The sequence below is a fragment of the Monodon monoceros genome, unplaced genomic scaffold (assembly GCF_005190385.1).
Source record: "Monodon monoceros isolate NGI ecotype Baffin Bay Population unplaced genomic scaffold, NGI_Narwhal_1 Super_Scaffold_18, whole genome shotgun sequence".
Classification (NCBI taxonomy): Eukaryota; Metazoa; Chordata; class Mammalia; order Artiodactyla; family Monodontidae; genus Monodon; species Monodon monoceros.
This window is the reverse complement of record NW_021703774.1, coordinates 135,824,425-135,846,058: the sequence shown is the minus strand read 5'-3', so window position 1 is coordinate 135,846,058 and position 21,634 is coordinate 135,824,425. Positions and strand designations below refer to the sequence as shown.

The 21,634-nt window shown below is 46.5% G+C and overlaps 1 protein-coding gene across 1 annotated transcript; it reads left to right on the top strand.

The window, feature by feature from the left end:
- The first annotated feature begins 30 nt into the window (after positions 1-30).
- Positions 31-21,567, top strand: MRPL37 (mitochondrial ribosomal protein L37). The gene is made up of 7 exons (XM_029227441.1): positions 31-460; positions 3,620-3,803; positions 3,895-4,010; positions 13,470-13,655; positions 16,017-16,174; positions 19,262-19,465; positions 21,345-21,567. The coding sequence occupies exons 1-7, from the start codon at positions 115-117 to the stop codon at positions 21,420-21,422; spliced, it is 1,272 nt and encodes a 423-aa protein (XP_029083274.1). The 5' UTR covers positions 31-114; the 3' UTR covers positions 21,423-21,567.
- The last annotated feature ends 67 nt before the right edge of the window (positions 21,568-21,634 follow it).

Sequence of the window (21,634 nt, the reverse complement as noted above, 5' to 3'; positions counted from 1 at the left end):
GTGGCTGCCACTCATAAAACGAGTCTCGGCGTTCGGCTCCTTTCGTTCCCAGCAGGCCTTGAGCGCGGGAAGATGGCGGCGTCCAGGTGGAGGTCTTGAAGAGATCGGATCGGTATGGCGTTGGCGTCGAGGTCAGCAAGGCTGGCGCTTGCTCGCCCCGGGCGGCTCGGTCTTGGGAGCTGCGGGGCCCCAAGACGCGGGGCGTACGAGTGGGGCGTGCGCTCCACGCGGAAGCCCGAGCCTCCTCCCCCGGACAGGGTGTACGAGATTCCTGGACTGGAGCCCATCACCTACGCGGGGAAGATGCACTTTATGCCCGGTCTGGCGCGGCCAGTCTTCCCGCCCTGGGACCCTGGCTGGACGCCCCCGAAGTTCCGCCGCTTGCCCCCGCTTCACGAGCACCCGCTGTACAAAGACCAGGCCTGCTACGTCTTCCACCAGCGTTGCCGCCTCCTCGAGGGTGAGGCCCCAGGACGGGCGGGAGGGGACCTTGGTCCTCTACCCAGCACTGACCCCGACCTTCTGTGGCCTTGGGCAAGACGTTGAAACTTAGTGGGTCTCGGTTTCTCCGTCTGCGAAGTGGCCCGATATTGATTCTCATCTTCTGTGAATTGTTAGGATTAAGTGAGATGTAAAGAGCAGTATGTGTGAGGGAGTATTAGAGTTTTAGTGGCCAAGTGAAAAGATCTGGTTTCTAGGCCTAGCCCTGCCCCTCACCCTCTGTGTGATTTTGGGCAAGTGACTGAAGCTTCCTGAGCCTCCATTTCCTGTGAAATGAGTGATTTTGACTAGGTGGTTCACATTGACCCAGCTCTTGCACCCTGGAGATGTAACTATGTTTGAGAACTAGTTGGAGGGGGATTATAGTGCAAAGAGACAACAGAAACGGTACTTAATCTGCAGGTCTATCGCCTCATTTCAGGTTAGTCAATCAAGTTAATTGGTAATTAGAATTGGTAATTGTGACAGAGGGGAAGTGATTTGCCAGTGATCTGCTCACAGGTGCGCTGTGCGTTACTAGTGAAGCCAGGGCTACACCTCTGGTTTCCCAGGTCGATGTCCTTTGTCAACGGTCAGAGTTGAGATGTTTTCAGGGAAAGGATCTGGGCCTAAAATCCATCTAGTCCACTTCTGCTCCCTTTCACTCTCACTAAGAACAGGTCAAAATGACTTTAGCCAAAACCATCTGTATGTCTGGGGCAGTACCGGAAATTATGTTCCAGAGTCCCTGGAGGGGGTTGTTTATTGAGAGTCCTCTTACGCATTTTTTCCTCCTCATTCTTCCTTAGTCCCTAAATCAGAGTGGGGTTAGGACAGGTCCTGAAAACACGAAATGGTCCAGGTAAGTGGGAGCAGAATTTTCCAGTAAGTAATTAGGAAAGAAAGAGACCTGGCAGGATTTGGGGACTAAGCCAGATAATAAATCCTAGGTTTGAAAAAAACTTGTAAACTGGCTAGCCTCTTAAGCTGCTCAAACCCACTCCTGAAAGCTGTTTTTTTGGCCTTTAAACACTTCCAGTATCCTCACAGGGTGCTGTGAAGGACCTCACAAGACTTGGCACCCTTGAGTGACCCTGGTAACATTACCATGTGGATGAAATGCATTAGCTGTGTCTTAGAAGTTAAGGTTAACTTGTTTGACTAGGCTGAAAACATACCCTATGTTTTCACCATATGCAGAGAGGTTCTGTAAAGTCTGTAATAAAACTGCAAGATACAGGGCTAGAGAAGCAGATTGGGGTAATGGAGAGATCATGGGCTTTAACATAGACTCAGGTTATCCTCCCAGCCCCATCGCTTACAAGGTTTGGGACTTGTAACAAATTCCTTAGTCTCTTGAGTTTCATCCTCCATTCCATAAAATCCCATCCAACTTGTAGTTAAAGCTCCTGGCACAGAGTAGATGGTAACGTTCAGTAAATGGCAGCTCTTACATATTATTCATATACTAGTGAACCATAAATTCTTAGTATTTTATCCATTTTCAAGTTTAAGGAACAGTGGCAGTGTTGGGACTAAAAGTCAGGTTACCTGACCCCCAGTCCAGGGTTCTTTCTGCTGCACCACAAAATCCAGAAGTTAACATTTCTAAATATTTGTGTTTCTGATGTCTTATGAGCCTTAAAGTGAAAAGTCTCATTACCTTTCATTTATCACCACAGAAGAAATTGTCTGAGGGTGTTTCCCTCAAAGTGTGCTAAGTTTGCTTTAATCCCAGACATAGTTTTTCAAATGAAGATACATCTCTGAGTCGAGTGATGTTTTTTCAACCGGGATGAGTAGCCTGCACCGCAGCCCATCCCGCTGAGAGTAAGGGGGTTAAATTAGTTTTTAGAGACTAAGCACTCTGAATCAGATCTTTTAGTTTATTTATACTCCTTCTTTTCCTGAAAAGTATTTTGGGCATCTTACAGAAATTTTGTAGCACAGCCAGATTAAATTAAAAATAGGTGAGGGGATCAGCACAAAGGAAAAATGAAACCGTGAATACAAAAAATCCATTCTGTGAGGTTGTACTTGTCCAGGGGAGCCCCAAAGTTGACTCTCAGCTTGCTAGCAGTCAACAAATGGTACAGAGATGGAGTCTGCTGACTAGGCCAGTTGCCTGTTTCTATAAATAGCTTTATTATAGTGAAACCATGCACACCTGTTTACTGATTACCTATGGCTGCTTTCATGCTACAGTGGCAGAGCTGAGTAGTTGTGATAGAGACTGTGGCCCAGAAGCTGAAAATATTTACTGTCTGGCCCTTTAAGAAAAAGTTTGACCCCTGGTATAGAGAAACATTGTGAGTTATGCAATTCACCATGTCCAAAAGACAAAACAGTACTCTACCCAGGAAAAGCCCAACCTTCCTGTACAGAGGGCAGGGAGAAGTTCAGAAGGTCTCAGGGAGGACCCTGCATAATAAATTGAGCAACATCCTCAGTATGATTCTTTTGACAAATACAGCAGTACATTTCATAGGGCTTCATACAAAAATCTGCTTATAAAATAGCTTGTTACAGAATCTCTCAGAGTCAGATGCGAAAGATAATCTAGTGCTCCCAAACTCAGGGCTCCTCAAGTTATTCATGATCCAGAAGTTATTTCCATTATTTCCAAAAGCTGTTTTCCTTGATAGAGCAGTATGTACTTAATCCTGGGCCCATATCTATTAAATGACATATATTTGGCAGACATGAGCTTTTCCAGCCAGGGACTAGGGTGTCGGTTAATAGAAAGGATCTAGGTTTTGAGAGGTTGGCATCTAATGATGTAGTCCTGTAATCTGGGGTCTGAATTCTGCAGGTAACAAACAAATCCTTGCCTGCAAGATTCAGCCTCATGATCTCAGCCATCTTAGTGGCTGTTTGAATTCCTCCTGAGGCAAGTACTCACTGCCTCAATCAACTGTTAACTGTCTTTAGATGGTCATTCCTGAAGCTGAGTTGAAATCGGGCTCTCATAGCTTCTGCTTTTTATTTTAGTTCTGACCCCTCAGATGTCGGAACAAATCCCATCTCTCTCTCAAGGCTGCTTTTTCCCCAAAATGCTACCCGGCAGGGATAAGCATCTCTTCCTGAATGACTTTTTTTTTTTTTGGTTTTGGTTTTTTTGTGACTGATGACTCTAAAGGTGTAAAGCAGGCTCTCTGGCTTACCAAGACCAAGTTAATAGAAGGCCTTCCTGAGAAAGTGCTTAGCCTTGCTGATGATCCAAGGAACCACATAGAGAATCAAGATGAATGTGTTCTGAATGTGATCTTTCACGCTCGTCTCTGGCACTCTACTGAAGACATCCCCAAGAGAGAGACCTACTGGTAAGTCTCCCCCAAGTCAAGGTTTCCAACTGATGGATCTTGGAGTCAGCCTGTTGCTTTACATCTCCAAATGTCTCTTCTTTTCTCCAAGCCCAGTCATTGTGGACAGTCTGATACAGCTGTGTAAATCCCAGATTCTCAAGCATCCTTCTCTGGCCGGACGGATCTGTGCCCAAAACAACACGTTATCCACCACCTGGAATCGAGGTTGGTCCTCCTGTATAGCAGAAAGCCTTTGTCTGTTCATTGCCTTTCTGCTCTTAGCCCCATCACCAGCTTATATTCCCTTCCCTGCTGCCATACCTATTCTCACTCCCATCCTTCATGGTCCAGTTTTGTGGCTCAGACATTGAAATGACATCCTCAGTGTCATTTCATTAGCCATAACCCAGCCTTTTTCTTTTTTTTTTTTTTTTTTGCGGTACGCGGGCCTCTCACTGTTGTGGCCTCTCCCGTTGCGGAGCACAGGCTCCGGACGCGCAGGCTCAGTGGCCATGGCTCACGGGCCTAGCCGCTCCGCGGGATGTGGGATCTTCCCGGACCGGGGCACGAACCCGTGTCCCCTGCATCGGCAGGCGGACTCTCAACCACTGTGCCACCAGGGAAGCCCCAGCCTTTTTCTTTTTTAATCATTTCTTTTCAAAACTTAATTCAAACCGTATCTGTTGAGTGCCTCTCAGTGCCTAAATGTTGAAGATAAGGAAGTAATAAAACATATAGTCTGCACTCCAAAGCTCATATTCTACTGCAAGAGCCTTCTTACTCCATTCATGCTTTTCTCATTTTCCAAATCCATTTTCCACATAGCTGCTAGAATGATCTTTCTAAAGTGCAGGTTGTCTTATGTCCCTTCCCTGTTTCAAATCCTTCATTGTCTCGCAATAGCTTGACCATTTATCGTGGTTTCCAAGGCTTTCTGTGATTTGGCCACCACCTGGTCTTTCTAGTCTTATCTCCTGCTCTCCTGCTCCCACCTCCATTCCCAGTTTACACTTAGCCACGTGCAGCTTTTTGGCATCAAGCTTTGCCTTTGCATGTGCTGTACGTTCTGTCTGGAATGCTCTTTTCTTCTTTCCTCATTTGACTAAATTCTATGTGTCTGCATGACTCAGCTCAAGCCCCCTTCCCATGTGAATCCACAGGTTAGTTCTGTGCTCCTTGTGTCCATATGCCTACTTTTATCATAACACACATTATTACTATATTGTGATTATTTAACATCTGTCTGTCCCACTAAACTGAACTTCTGATGATAGAGACTGTGTCATATTCATTTTTGTCCACAGTGTCTAACAGTTCATGCCACACAAAAGGTGCTGACTGAAGGGATGGGTGAATTAATACCAAACCTCAGATGTTTTAGACAGGGATGTTCTGAGATCACAAGTGCTGTCTTTGGTGAATCCTGGAGCAGAGAAACCAGCTGTGGAGTAATTTGGGGTTTTCAGGACATCTGCTTGGTCAGGTTTCTCCAACTTGCCCTTTGGGTATGGACTTCCTGGCAAGGAGTCAGCTTTGTAGAGGTAATGGCACCACTAAGGAAGTTAGTGAACCTCATTAATAGAGGAGTACTTGTTGGCCCATTATCAAGTATTACCTCTAATTAAACTGCCCCATTTGGAGCTGTTGCTGGAGGAGGGATGTGGAGGGAATTGAATTGGAAACCACAGTAGAGTGGTCTGTGGGGAGAACCTAAAACCCAAGGTTAGGAGAGGTCCAGGCACATTTATCTTCATTTCACATTATGTGTGAGGAAACAGGAAATACTTGAGAAAACTGTTCTTGAGGTGTGGGTATGATGTTTGCATACCCAGTAAGGGAGGACACATGCTAAGTAAATGACAGTGCTGTTGGCCAAACCAGTTTTTTTTCCCCACATCTTTATTGGAGTATAAATGCTTTACAATGTTGTGTTAGTTTCTGCTGTACAACAAAGTGAATCAGCTATATGTATACATACATCCCCATATCCCCTCCCTCTTGAGCCTCCCTCCCACCCTCCCTATCCCATCCCTCTAGGTCGTCACAAAGCATCAAGTTGATCTCCTTGTGCTATGCAGCAGCTTCCCACTAGCCATCCATTTTACATTTGGTAGTGTATACTCTCTCACTTCATCCCAGCTTCCCCTTACCCCCCACCCGTGCCCTCAAGTCCGTTCTTTTATGTCTGTGTCTTTATTCCTGCCCTGCCACTAGGTTCATCAGTACTGCTTTTTTAAATTCCACATATATGCGTTAGCATGCTGTATTTGTTTTTCTCTTTCTGACTTACTTCACTGTATGACAGATTCTAGGTCCATCCACCTCACTACAAATAACTCAATTTCATTCCTTTTTACGGCTGAGTAATATTCCATTGTATATATGTGCCACATCTTCTTTATCCATTCATCCGATGATGGACACTTAGGTTGTTTCCATCTCTGGGGTATTGTAAATAGAGCTGCAATGAACATTGTGGTACCTGTATCTTTTTAAATTATGGTTTTCTCAGGGTATATGCCCAGTAGTGGGATTGCTGGGTCATGTGGTAGTTCTATTTTTAGTTTTCTAAGGAACCTCCATACTGTTCTCCATAGTGGCTGTATCAATTTACATTCCCACCAACAGTGTGTGAGGGTTCCCTTTTCTCCACACCCTCTCTAGCATTTATTGTTTCTAGATTTTTTGATGATGGCTGTTCTGACCGGTGTGAGGTGATACCTCATTGTGGTTTTGATTTGCATTTCTCTAATGATTAGTGATGTTGAGCATCTTTTCTTGTATTTGTTGGCCATCTGTATGTCTTCTCTGGAGAAATGTCTCTTTAGGTCTTCCACCTATTTTTGGATTAGGTTGTTTGTTTTTGTGATATTGAGTTGCATGAGCTGCTTGTATATTTTGGAGATTAATCATTTGTCAGTTGCTTCATTTGCAAATATTTTCTCCCATTCTGAGGGCTGCCTTTTTGTCTTGTGTATGGCTTCCTTTTTGTCTTGTGTATGGCTTCCTTTGCTGTGCAAAAGCTTTTAAGTTTCATTAGGTCCCATTTGTTTATTTTTGTTTTTATTTCCCTTGCTCTAGGAGGTGGGTCAAAAAGGATTTTGCTGTGATTTATGTCATGGAGTGTTCTGCCTATGTTTTCTTCTAAGAGATTTATAGTGTTTGGCCTTACATGTAGGTTTTTAATCCATTTTGAGTTTATTTTTGTTTATGGTGTTAGGGTGTGTTCTAATTTCATTCTTTTACATGTATCCATCCATTTTTCCCAGCACCACTTATTGAAGAGGCTGTCTTTTCTCCGCTGTATATTCTTGCCTCCTTTGTCAAAGATAAGGTGACCATATGTGCGTGGGTTTATCTCGGCTTTCTGTCCTGTTCCGTTGAGCTATATTTCTGTTTTTGTGCCAGTACCCTACTGTCTTGATTACTGTAGCTTTGTAGTATAGTCTGAAGTCAGGGGGCCTGATTCCTCCAGCTCTGTTTTTCTTTCTTAAGATTGCTTTGGCTATTTGGGGTCTTTTGTGTTTCCATACAGATTGTAAAATTTCTTGTTCTAGTTCTGTGAAAAATGCCATTGGTAATTTGATAGGGATTGCATTGAACCTGTAGATTGCTTTGGGTAGTACAGTCATTTTCACAATATTGATTCTTCCAATCCAGGAGCATGGTTTATCTCTCCATCTGTTTATGTTATCTTTGATTTCTTTCATCAGTGTTTTACAGTTTTCTGAGTACAGGTCTTTTGCCTCCTTAGGTAGGTTTTAGTCCTAGGTATTTTATTCTTTTTGTTGTGATGGTAAATAGGATTGTTTCCTTAATTTCTCTTTCTGATCTTTCATTGTTAGTGTATAGGAATGCAAGAGATTTCTGTGCATTAATTTTGTACCCTGCAACCTTACCAAATTCATTGATTAGTTCTGGTAGTTTTCTGGTGGCATCTTTAGGATTTTCTATGTATAGCATCATGTCATCAGCAAACAGTGACAGTTTTACTTCTTCTTTACCAATTTGTGTTCCTCTTATTTCTTTTTCTTCTCTGATTGCTGTGGCTAGGACTTCCAATACTGTGTTGAATAATAGTGGCGAGAGTGGACATCCTTATCTTGTTCCTGATTTTAGAGGAAATGCTTTCAGTTTTTTACCACTGAGAATGATGTTTGCTGTGGGTTTGCCGTATATGGCTCTTATTATGTTGAGGTAGGTTCCCTCTGTGCCCACTTTCTGGAGAGTTTTTATCATAAATGGGTGTTGAATTTTGTCAAAAGCTTTTTCTGCATCTACTGAGATGATCATATGGTTTTTATCCTTTAATTTGTTAATATGGTGTATCACATTGATTGATTTGAGTATATTGAAGAATCCTTGCGTCCCTGGGATAAACCCCACTTGATCATGGTGTATGATTCTTTTAATGTGTTGTTGGATTCTGTTTTCTAGTATTTTGTTGAGGGTTTTTGAGTCTATGTTCATCAGTGATATTGGTCTATAATTTTCTTTTTTTGTGATATCTTTGTCTGGTTTTGGTATCAGGGTGATGGTGGCCTTGTAGAAAGAGTTTGGGAGTGTTCCTCTCTGCAATTTTTTGGAAGAGTTTGAGAAGGATAGATGTTAACTCTTCTCTAAATGTTTGATAGAATTCATCTGTGAAGCCATCTGGTCATAGACTTTTGTTTGTTGGAAGATTTTTAATTACAGTTCCAATTTCATTACCTGTGATTGGTCTGTTTATATTTTCTAATTCTTCCTGGTTCAATCTTGGAAGGTTGTACTCTTCCAAGAATTTGTCCATTTCTTCCAGGTTGTCCATTTTATTGGCATATAGTTGCTTGTAGCAGTCTCTTACGATCTTTTGTATCTCTGCAGTGTCAGTTGTAATCTGTCCTTTTTCATTTCTAATTTTATTGATTTTAGTCCTCTCCCTTTTTTTCTTGATGAGTCTGGCTAAAGGTTTATCAATTTTGTTTATCTTCTCAAAGAACCAACTTTTAGTTTTATTGATCTTTGCTATGGCTGAACCAGTTTTTAGACAGATAGGATCATCAGCCTTGGTCAGTTACCATCACATTGCGCTTTGTAGTATTTGATTTGTATTTCTCAAAACCCAAGCACCACGAGGAAGGTTTGACCCCATGGAGAATCCCTAGGAGGCCATTCTCCAGGAGTCTTTCCAGATGGCATTTGGCCTCCTGTGGGGACCTCTGTGAAGGGCATCTGGACACATTCACAGCGAGCAGTCTTGCTGCTCAGTCAGATGTCAGTTCATTTCCTCATATACCTATGTGTCCCTGTGGCAAATATGCTAATCTGACTTAAGTGAGGCTTTCTGACTGGCTCTATTTTTTTTTTTTTACTCTGACCTGTTGAGGGCAATCTGGCCCTCTTCCTGGATTTGGTAGCCTTTCTCCTTAGCCTGTAGTTTCAGTACTTCTCTCTCTCCATCCCTCCTTCCTACCATATCATACTCCAGTTATCTGGACTTATTTCCCTAAGCTCTGCCATGGAGCAGCATGCTTTGTGCTTTGGAACATGTTACTCCTACTTCACTAGAACAGTTTCCTCACTTTTCTTTGCCTGGCAAACTCTGACACAGCAGTTTTCAACCAAGGGTGGTTTTACCCTCTAGGGGGGATTTGGTATTGTCTGGAGACATTTTTGTTTGTCATAACTTGAACCAGAGCTGGGGCTGGTAGTGGAAGTTCTATTGGCATCTAGTGAGTAGAGGCCAGGGATGCTGCCAAATATCTACAGTGCATAGGACAGCCTCCCTCACCAAAGAATTACCTCATCCAAAATGTGAAGAGTGCCAGTGTTGAGAAGCTCTGCTGTTATCCATCTTTCAGAAGCAAGTTTAAAGGCATTGCTTCCCTCAGGAAGCTTCTCAGGTATCCCAGAAGAGGTCAGTTGTCCCCACCTCTGCTCTCTCTGAGTGTGGTTCATACTTTTGTTGTACTCCCTAGCCAGCTCCGTGAAAGCAGAGAGTTACTCTCACTCATTTCTGCGTCCCCAGCTTAACGCAGGTGCCTGGGAAGGTCTGAACCCACAGCCTCTGAGCCCACAGAGATCCCCAGGCCTCAAGGCTCACTGGAAAGAGAACACAGGAAGAAGAGCGCATTGGTCAGTCCCTCTCTCAAGAAACCCGGGATTAACACCTTAACAAATGTTTTTTTTCTTTTAGGATAAAAACTATTCTTAACTAATCCTTTTTCTTTAAATTTTTAATTTTATATTGCAGTATAGTTGACTTACAGTGTTGTGTTAGTTTCAGGTGTGTATCAAAGTGATTTAGTTATACATATATCTATTCAGATTCTTTTCCCATATACCTTATTGCAGTAGGTCCTTGTTGATTATCTGTTTTTCTTTTTTTCTTTTATGGAAAGAATTGAGGGAGGCTTCCTAGAGGAGGTGATGATTGAGGTGAGGTCTTTTTTATTTATTTATTTATTTATTTATTTATTTATTTATCTTTGGCTGTGTTAGGTCTTCGTTTCTGTGCGAGGACTTTCTCTAGTTGCGGCGAGTGGGGGCCACTCTTCATCGCGATGCGCAGGCCTCTCACTGTCGCGGCCTCTCTTGTTGCGGAGCACAGGCTCCAGACGCACAGGCTCAGTAGTTGTGGCACACGGGCTTAGTTGCTCCGCGGCATGTGGGATCTTCCCAGACCAGAGCTCAAACCCGTGTCCCCTGCACTGGCAGGCAGATTCTCAACCACTGCGCCACCAGGGAAGCCCCTGATTATCTGTTTTATATATAGTAGTGTGTATATGTTAATTCCAACCACCTAATTTATCCCTACCCCCCACCTTTCCCCTTCGGTAACCATTAGTTTGTTTCTAAGTCTGTGAGTCTGTTTCTGTTTTGTAAATAAGTTCATTTGTGTCATTTTTTTAGATTCCACATATAAGTGATATCATATGATACTTGTCTTTCTCTGACTTACTTCACTTAGTATGATAATCTCTAGGCCCATCCATCTTGTGCAAATGGCATTATTTCATTCTTTTTTATGGCTGAGTAATATTCCATTGTATATATGTACCATTATTCCATTGTATATGTGTATCTTCTTTATCCATTCCTCTGTTCATGGATATTTAGGTTGCTTCCATGTCTTGGCTGTTGTAAATAGTGCTGCAATGAACACTGGGGTGCGTGTATCTTTTCGAAGTATGATTTTCTCTGGATATATACCCAGGAGTGGGATTGCTGGATCATATGGTAGTAGCTCTATTTTTAGTTTTTTAAGGAACCTCCATACTCTTCTCCATAGTGGCTGTACCAAGTTACATTCCCATAAACAGTGTAGGAGGATTCCGTTTTCTCCACACCCTCTCCAGCATTTATTGTTTGTAGACTGTTTTTTTAATTTACTTATTGTATTTATTATTTATTTTTGGCTGCATTGGGCCCTCACTGCTGTGCGCGGGCTCCCTCTAGTTGTGGCAAGTGGGGGCTACTCTTCACTACGGTGCACGGGCCTCTCATTGCAGTGGCCTCTCCTGTTGCCGAGCACGGCCTCCAGGAGTGTGGGCCCGAGCATTTGTGGCACACGGGCTCAGTAGCTGTGGCTTGCGGGCTGCAGAGCGCAAGCTCAGCAGCTGTGGCGCATGGGTTCAGTTGCTCCATGGCATGTGGGGTCCTCCCAGACCAGGGTTCAAACCTGTGTCCCCTGCATTGGTGGGCAGACTCTCAACCACTGTGCCACCACTCTGCAACCACTGTGCCACCACTCTGCAACCACTGTGTGAAGTCCCTGTTTGTAGACTTTGATGATGGCCATTCTGACTGGCGTGAGGTGATACCTCTTAATAGTTTTGATTTGCATTTCTCTAATAATTAGTGATGTTGAGTATCTTTTCATGTGCTTTTTGGCCATCTGTATGTCTTCTTTGGAGAAATGTCTATTTAGATCTTCCCATTTTTGATTGGGTTTTTTTTCGATATTGAGCTGCATGAGCTGTTTGTATATTTTGGAGATTAATCCCTTGCCAGTCGTATCGTTTGCAAATACTTTTTCCCATTCTGTGTGTTGTCTTTTTGTTTTGTTTATTGTTTCCTTTACTGTGCAAAAGCTTTTAAGTTCGATTAGTTTCCAATTTGTTTTGTTTTTATTTTCATTACTCTAGGAGGTGGATCAAAAAAGATTGCTGCAATTTATGTCAGAGTGTTCTACCTATGTTTTCCTCTAAGAGTTTTATAGTATCCATTCTTACATGTAGGCTTGTGCAGGCTTCCTCGTGGGAGGGACTGGTGCTCGCCCACTGGTGGGTGTCGCTGGGTCTTGTCCCTCTGGCGGGCAGGGCTGTGTCAGGGGTGTGTTTAGAGGGGGCTGTGGGCTGAGGAAGACTTTAAGCAGCCTGTGTGCTGATGGGCGGGGCTGTGTTCCCGCCCTGTTGGTTGTTTGACTGGAGCCATCCCTGCCCTGGAGCCTGTGGGCTGTTGGGTGGGGTCAGGTCTTGGCATCAAAATGGTGGCCTCCAGGACAGTTCACGCCAATGAGTACTCTCCAGTACCTCTGCCACCAGTGTCCTTGACCCCGCTGTGAGCCACAGCTGCCCCCCGCCCCCCCCCCCACTTCCCCAGGAGACCCTCCAAGATCAGCAGGTAGGTCTGGCCCAGGCTCCTATGAGGTCAGTGCTTTTTCCCCTGGGTCCTGGTGCACACAAGACCCTGTGTCCGCCTTCCAAGAGTGGCATTTCTTTATCTCCCAGTCCTGTCGAGTTCCTGCAATCAAGCCCCACTGCCCTTCAAAGCCAAATGCTCTGGGGATTCCTCCTCCTGATGCCAGACCCCCAGACTGAAGAGCCTTTTGTGGGGCTCAGAACTCTCACTCCTGTGGGAGAACCTCTGTGATGTAATTATTTTCCAGTCTGTGAGTTGCCCACTCAGTGGATGTGGGATTTAATTGTATTTCGAATGCACCCCTCCAACCATCTTGCTGTGGCTTCTTTTTTGTCTTTAGAAGTAGAATACCTTTTTTGGTAGGTTCCAGTCCTTTTTTGTCGATGGTTGTTCAGCAGTTAGTTGTTTCGTTTTTCTTGTGTGTGTGTGGTACGCAGGCCTCTCACTGTTGCGGCCTCTCTCGTTGTGGAGCACAGGCTCCGGACGCGCAGGCTCAGTGGCCATGGCTCACGGGCCTAGCCGCTCCGCGGCATGTGGGATCCTCCCGGATCGGGGCACGAACTTGTGTCCCCTGCACCGGCAGGCGGACTCTCAACCACTGCGCCCCCAGGGAAGCCCAACAGTTAGTTGTTTTGGTGTTTTTGTGAGAGGAGGTGAGCTCAGGTCCTTCTCCTCCACCATCTTGTTCTCGTGTCCCCTTCTATTCTTTAGAATGAATATCACTAGATTAGGAATGATGTGACCTTCATTTCAACTCCAGTCCTGTTACATGCTTGTTCTGTGACTTCAGCCAGGCCACTCAGCCCTTTGGATCTGATGTTTCCTTGTCTACTCCAAGGCCCGGCAGAGGCAGAGGATGGCACCCAGACATCAAGTGAAGGAGGCTCACCTGCTTACATGATAAGCGCAAGGATGAATTTCCAAAGTTCTGTTTTCTGTGATGAGGCAGATCAGATAGTAAAGCTGTAAAAGACTTGAGGAGCATGGCAGGATGAAAGCTTTAGACTTTGCCTAGCTAAGGCTTTAGACCAGGTTAGACTAATCGTTTTTCTCCCCCTTTAGAGTCTACTCTTATTCAGGTCCATGGTTCCAGTGGAGCCCAACTGAATGCCAAGGATCCTCTGCCCCCCATAGCCTCCCAAGAGGAAGTAGAAGCTACTAAGAATCATGGTCTTGAGACCTTCTATCCCGTATCTCCCACTGTGGGTCTTCAGGAATGCAGTGTTTATGATGTGAACGATGACACAGGTAAGTATCAAAGCCTTTGACTTTAGGCAGTGTGCAGATGAGGCACAAGCTTTCTCCAAAGAGAAAGGAAACACTTGAGTACTTAGTATCTGCTAGGCACCTCATGTGCATTTTCTCCTAAGAGCCGTGTAGCAGCCCTGTGAGATAGGTACCAGTAAACCCCATTTTATAGGCAAGGAAACTGAGACTCAGGGAGGTTTGGATTGGCTCAAAGGCTGACTTTACTTTTGACCCCTGAGAAGTAATTCTGTTACATCAGTTGTAATGGGTAGCTTGAGGGGCTTTTGACCAGGCATCAGGTGTTTCCTTTATTCATAGTTCCCTTGAAAGGCACCCCCTCTCTGTGTACCCTGTAAACTCTGCCAACCTCCTGCTAGGATGGAGGAAGGCCCACAGTCCTTGAATGGGGCTCTTCATCCCACCTCCGTCAAACAAAGCACCACCACCTCCCCAGTGAGCCAAGACAGAAACTAGGGAGTCAGGCTGCGCAGGCCTGCAGTTCCTGCCATCCACTCAGTCATTAAGGTAGCACCTTTCTCCTTAACCTCTCTCCATTTCCACAGCTACACCTCAGTCAGTCCCTACTGTGTCTCATCCAGCCTATTACCACAACCTCTCGACAGGTTAGTCTGACCCAGGCTGTTTTCCTCTCTGGTCCCTCTAGTTCACAGTTCCAGAGTAGTCTTTTGTTTGTTTGTTTGTTTTATAAATTTATTTATTTATTTTTGGCTGCATTGAGTCTTCGTTGCTGCACGCGGGCTTTCTCTAGTTGTGGAGAGTGGGGGCTACTCTTCGTTGCAGTGGCTTCTCTTGTTGCAGAGCACGGGCACTAGGGCGTGTGGGCTTCAGTAGTTGTGGCACACAGACTCAGTAGTTGTGGCACACAGGCTCAGTAGTTGTGGCTTGCAGGCTCTAGAGCGCAGGCTCAGTAGTTGTGGCTCACGGGCTTAGTTGCTCCGTGGCGTGTGGGATCTTCCCGGACCAGGGATCGAACCCATGTCTCCCCTGCGTTGGCAGGCGGATTCTCAACCACTGTGCCACCAGGGAAGCCCCAGAGTAGTCTTTATAGAACACAGATTTAATCCCATTGCTCTCCATGCCCACCTCCCCATTGCCTGTTGGATAAAGTTTGAACTCCTTAGCTTATCACATGAAGGCCTTCACATCTGACCTCTGCCCCTCTCTCCAGCCTCATCTTTGTCTCCTCCCCCACAAGCCCCCTGTATTCCAACTGTGGCTTTTCTCACCACCATGCTTTGGCACTTCCTTTTCCCTCTGCCTGCACTTTTGACCATTCACCTCTTTTTGTCTCCGTTTAATGACTACTCATCTGTCACAGTTCATCTTAGGACTCACTTCTTCCCAGAAATGCTCTGCAACCTCGCAGTCTGGTCCGGGGCCTTTCGTCTGTCCTCACACAGCCCCCTGGCTTCCCTCGTGTCTTGACATGTCCCTCTGTGTGGATGTGATCAGTTTTCCTGTCTGTCTCCCCTCTAGACTTGGTGAGCCCCTCAAAGGCAGTGGCAGGCGCCACGTGGGCTCTGTTCCTGGTTCCTGTGTTAGAGCTTGGCAGAGTGAGTGCTGAGTGTTGGGTACTCACACGTGCAGAGGAACTGAGGCAGACAGGAAAGTCATGTCTTTTTCTTAAGTAGTGCTCTCCTCTGGGATTTTCAGAGCCCACACTTTCCCAGCCTCTTTCTGCCTCTGTTTCACCCACTTTCGCTAATCCAGGTCAGTCACTCTAGAAGCCCCCAGCCTCCGAGGGTTTGCTCATGGCCATGTAGGGGAAGCAGTGGTGACCTGGCAGGGTTGTGGCTGAGATGAACAAGTGCTGAACTTTGATGCTCAGCATAGTGTTGTGAGGTATGAGGCAAGTCATTTGTTACTAATAATCAAGTATTGGATTTTGCAAGTGATGTGCTTTTTAAAAAAATAATTACCATAGATTTCAGGTTATCCTTCTAATATCACTATCATCTGTGTGCGTGAATGAGCGAGAAAGGGGTGGAGTTAGAGCTAGCCTGCAAGAATCACCTGGAACAGGTTGGCAAACATTTTCTGTAAAGAACCAAATGGTATTTTAGGTTTTGCAAGCCACGTATGGTCTCTGTCACAGCTATGTAATAGACATATGTAAATGAGTGGGTGTGGGTGTGCTCCAGTAAAAATTTTATTTTCAAAAACGGGCCAGATTAGGCCGGCAGGTTGACGTTTGCCAGCCCCTGAGCTATAGTGATAATATCTACCTCTACTGAGTCTCTGTCGTGCCTGGCACTAAGCTGAGGTTGGGTGACTTTCCTGAGGCTTTGGGGCAGGCTGATTAATCTTTTCTACCTCTCCACATGATGGCATGTCTTGCAGGATTCCGGGAGGGTTATCCTTACCCATATCCCCATACCCTGTATTTGCTGGAGTCAGCCAATTTACGACCACACCGCTTTCAACCAGATCAGCTGCGGGCCAAGATGATCCTGTTTGCCTTTGGCAATGCCCTGGCTCAGGCTCGGCTCCTCTATGGGGTACGTATGTGGAGAAGACCACCGAGCTGCCTTACATTGTGTTGGTTTCCTGCCTTACACTACTCAAAGGAAAGGGGGCATGGAGGGATTTATTTTTTTGCTTGACTGAGGAGTTTTAGGGAGAGGCACTTCCACTCACCCTACAGAGATGAGCTGCCATCTGCTGGGGGCCTACGATGTGCTTGTCTTTAACATAAGATGCCTCATTTTTTGTATCACAATAACCCACAAGGTTTCATTGCGATCGCCATTTTTCAGATTATGCCTCTGAATCCCAGGGAGGCTTGTCCAGAATTACACAGCAGTAAGTGGTGGAGAAAGGATTGGGACTAGGTAGACCCAACTCCTAAGGCTTCACTTGTCTGTGCTCCAGCACACTGCCTCTGTTCTGTACTGTTGGAGCCCAGAGCACAAGGCTCCATCAGGCAGGCAGGAGGAGGTGAAGCAGGAGATGGCCCAGGCCTGCCTGCCCACTCAGGACAGGTTCTGAGGACCCAAGATACCACTTGGATGGTAGCCCTTTGATTCTAAGAGGAGGTCTCAGGGACTATAGATGTTATAGAATGCAGGCTGAGTGGTTGTCACACAGTGCTGTCCCATGATTGGAGGAAAGCCTGGCGGGGGAGCAAAGGCCTCCAGGAAGGGAATGACAATATGGGAGTCCCCAAGCAGGCCTGGGACACCAGATCCCTGGCATTTTGTGTGTGTGTTGTGGGGCGAGAGGGGAGGGATGATGTTGAGGGCTGCTGTCGGGCTCCCAGGTATTGGTTAGAGCCTAAGGCCCTCCTGGAGGAGTGATGAACTTCAGAATGTTCTGTTTCCCATCTTACTTGGTCTCAGTGGGGTTTGTACAGTGTGGTTAGCCTAATGAGATGGAGCGTAGTATGGACCTTGCCTGTGTTGAGCATCTGCTACGTGCCAAACATTTAATTAGGGCTCTCCAGAGCAGTGGTTCTCAAAATATGGTCATGGATTAGCAGCATGGACATCATCTGGGGACTTGTTGGAAATGCAACTTCTCAGACCCACCCCAGACATCCTGCATCAGAAGCTCTGGGGGTGGGGCCTGGCAGTCTCTTTTAACAAGCTCTCCAGGTGATTTTGGTACAAGCTCAAATTTGAAAACCACCACTAAAATTTGAGAACCATTGCATTATTTAATCCTTGTAGCAACCCCCCCGTGGCAGATACTATTAGCTTCATTTTACAGATGAAGAAACTGAAGCTCAGGGAGGCTCAGTAACTTCCCCAAGGTCACACAGCTAAGAGATTAGCAGCTGTCACATCTTTATGTGACCTTTTTGTGTCTTTCTAGTCCTTGGGAGGTTATCTTAATTCCCATTCTCTGACATACTTTCTGAAGGCTCTGGAAGGTTTGGTAACTTGCCCAGGATCCCACAGCTAATGAGTAGGGAAGCAAGCATTGGAGCCCTGATCTCTCCAGCTTCAGAGGACATGCTGCCTCCTGACTCTGGGCAAGGATAGGGAGGCAGAGATAGTCACATGCCAGGTCCCAGGCCTGCAGGCTCATTGTAGCTTCTGTGCCAGCAGAGCATGGGTAGCAGTGCTGTCACTAATTGCCACCCAGTTGGGTAGGAGAGGAGGCCTCCCCCAACCCCTCCAGGTACAAATTATTCCTGAGGATGTGAAGTTGAGCAATTATGGGAAGAGCCTCTGTGTAAAAGGTAAAATTGCTGAGAAATTTATGTACTACCTGCAGTTTTATTGATCTGTAGAGGGAGATAAGAGTCAATACAGAATTCTCAGCTAACACTTAGAGGTACTTTTCTTTTTTATTTCTCATGCAGCTAAAAACAGGTATTTCTAAGGCCAACGGTCCCAGTGTGGCCTACACTGAGGTCTGACATTAGCTATTCCTAATGTCAGATTCAGCCCTGGAGTGATGAATGTAGGCAGCATCTTTGAATCAAGGATGCTTTGCTTCATGGGGCCTGCCTGTTGAATCTTTGTCCAGTGGATAGCAGTCACCAAGCTGGATTCCTGCAGGCTCAGCAGGGTGAACATATGATTTGTCATCCAGACTGGTATACTTTTGAGAATGGCAGAGGAGCTACTATCAGATACAATGGGACACTAGGTGTAGACCAGAACAGTAAGATTCCAAGTGATTTAATAGCCTGGGGTCTGATCCTGGGTAACCTTGAGCAAATTACACCACCTCTCTGAACCTCAGTTTTCTCATCTGTTAAGTGGGTATATACCACTGGATTTATGAGATTAGAGGTGACTTTATGTAAAACTGGTGTGATACCTGGCACATGAGAGGCCTTCAGTAAATGGTTGCTAGTAGTATTACTGTTAACAAGTGGCACTAATTGAAAGAGGTAATCAGCAAATGTGTTGACTGGTGGAATCCTGGGGCCGACACAGCTGGAGTGGACACTCAGGAATCTGTCACATACTCAGAGTTGCACTGAGAGGCTGAAGCTCAGGTGAGATGCCTGCCAGTGGGCTTAGGGCATTCCAGATGCCCAGCCCTGAGGAGTAAAGTAAGGCAGATGGAAAGTGTGACTGGTCTAGCACTAGCCATTGTAGGTTCTGATGCCACACGTCGTTGTGACTTCAGATGAGTCACTGCCTCACCCAGTCTGTTTCCTCAACTGTCAAATGGAGTGAGAACTGAATGAGATTATATATATTATATGAATTGACCCTCCAGGTTAACATTTGATAGACGTCACTGTTGTCACCATCAGGTTACGGCCCTGAGTTTGAGGGGTTCGCCGTCATTAACCTCCCAGCTCATCCTTCTGTACCGTGCAGCTTGCCTGGCAGTCACCTCTCAGTGGCAGGAGTTAGTACTTTAATGTGCTCAAGTTGAAGAGCAGGTACCCCAGGGCCACGAGGCATCTGAGGCCAGGCAGAGCCAGGCTGGGTGCGGGCGAGAAGGCCTGGCCCTGGACAGTGCCCTCAACTCCGCATTCTCTTTTCAGTGTCCTGCGGGGGGAACCACTAAAGAGGGGTGGGGGTTTATTTCAAAGACCAGAACTAGAAATTGCCTGGTTTGTGCTGCTCCTTTCACCCCACCATTTCTGATTTGATTTACTTGTCCTCTTTTCCTCTCAGAACGACACTAAGGTTTTGGAGCAGCCAGTAGTCGTGCAAAGTGTGGGCACTGATGGACGTGTCTTCCAGTTCCTGGTGCTACAGCTGAACACCACAGATCTGGCCTCTGATGAGGGTGTCAAGAATCTAGTCTGGATAGACTCGGATCAGCTCCTCTACGAGCATTTTTGGTGTCTCCCGGTGGTCAGAAGGAAGGCAGTTGTGGTAAGTCCAGCCGCCTCTGGCCTGGTGATGGGCCCAGGGCCAGGACTCACCCTCCCCAGAGTGAGCCTGGCTTGGGGTTGACGGGATGCTTGTGAGTGGGGCCCCGGCTTTAGGGTCTTCACGCTCAGGACCTCTGCCTGGAGGGATACTTCAGCCCTGCCCATTACCTAAAACAGTGCCTTCCACCCTGCGCCCCAGCCCGCTCTTCACCTCACCTCCCGCGCTCCCCAGTGCCCACCACGCCGAGCTCCTTGTAGCTGTCCAGTACGCGCCACTGCCTGAGTAGCTCAGGATCCCAGTAGGTGCTGTTCCCTTTACAGAGGAGGCTGCTTCCTTCTTGCTCCCTCCTCCCTCTCCCCCACCCAACCTCCCCCATTTCTCTGTCATCTGCTTGTCTTCTAATTGTCATTCCAGGTTTAGCATAAAGACCCACCATCCCAATCCCAGCCTTGCTTAAGTACCTTGGGTGGGTTCCCATAGCCCCTGGGTCCCCCAGTCACAGCACAGTCACGCTGCTGTTCTATAGTTATCCGTTTATGTGTTCTTCTCCTCTGTTAAACCGAGCACTGAGATGCTCAAAGGCTGAGTCCACGAATGATGCGCTCATTTCATTCCTCCATGGCACTGTCGCTCAGTGCTGCACCTTCAGTGCTCAGCTGACAGAGAGCAGGCCTGCGTTCTGTGTAGTGGGCAGTGGCAGTATCTAAATAGAATCATAATGTAATATCAGGCAGTGATAAGCACTCTGAAGAGACAAAACAGGATTGGGGGATGAGACAGAACAGAGTGGGGTGCTGCTGGATCTGTGGCTGACGAGCCATGTCCCACACAGGGCCTCAGTAGATTTGTTGAAATGTAGTTGTTGAGCCTTTGAACATTATCTGTATGTTAGTGGAATGATGAGTTCTCCAGTGTCTGTCAGTATTGTCTACCCTTGAAATGCCTACTGGTCTGGTCCCTTCTCTTTGGCCCCAGACACCATTCATTGTCCCTCACCTGTGCGGCCACACCAGCCTCCTCCGCATCCCTCTGCTCTTAGTTGTGCTCTCCCTCTCCCCTTCACGTCTTCAGGTCCTCTTCTTTCAGCCTCTTCCTTCCAAAATAGTGACTTAGTGCCAGGCCTCTGCTGGTGTGGTCACGTGACTCCTCCTTACCTGTCTCTTCCCGCACCCACCCCACCTCCACCATCACGGACCCTGGGCTCCAGCCTCGCCCTAGCTCTTCCCACCTTCATTTGTGCCTCCGGACCAGTGCATATACTGGCCTCTCTGAAGTCTCCTTTCTTTTTTCTTTCTGGCCCATTCTGTTGTACTTGCCCTTTAAGACTCATTCATACATGCTCTCGTCCATGTATGGAAGTCAATGTGTTAGTTATTTTCTCCCCTCTTTTCTTAGTGTCTTTTTCCTACTTCTATTATGAGGCCCATCACCTTGTATTATCACTATTGCAAACCTGGCTGGAAGCTCCTTAAGGGTGGGAGCCAGATTCAAGTCATTATTGGGTTTCCAGCACTGGGCACAGCTCTGATACAGAGAAGGTGCCTGATAAATGTGTGTGGAAGGAGTGAGGGATTATTGTCCCTGGGAATTAAAAGGGGCAACAGAACATTTGTTTGTGGTGGTTGAGGTGAGCAGGATTAGGGATCAGGGCAATGTCAACAGACGATTTGGCTGAAAGGTTCTGGGATGCTTCGTGTCCTCCTCGCTAGTCCAGTGCCCCCGGCATCTCTTGGCACCAGCTCCCCAGCACTCCTCCTTGGTCGTGAGAGAAAGAAACAGTTAGTATCCAGGCACTTAGGATTTGCATGAAACCTACCTTTGTTTTAATTGCTGCCATTAAACCTAGTAGCAGGATCCTAATGGGCTGTGTTCTTTCCAGGAACCTGTTGGGCCGACTGGTTTCCAGCCAGAGACATTCAGGAAGTTTTTAGCTCTGTATTTGCACGGTGCTGTGTGAGCCAAGGACCGTTCTGAGGCCTGGAGCTCCCTGTGCCCCTCTCCCCCTGAGGGTCCTGGGGTCTGGGTGGTGCCTGGAGCCTGCTTGGAGCCCAGTGCTCCTTTGGCTGGTGGTCTCACTGACAATAAAGAGCCCTTCTGGTGCACTGGAGCCTGTGCTTGTTGTGGGGGTGTCATCAGGAGGGGCACCCACAGATGCGTGCGGGCCCTTGC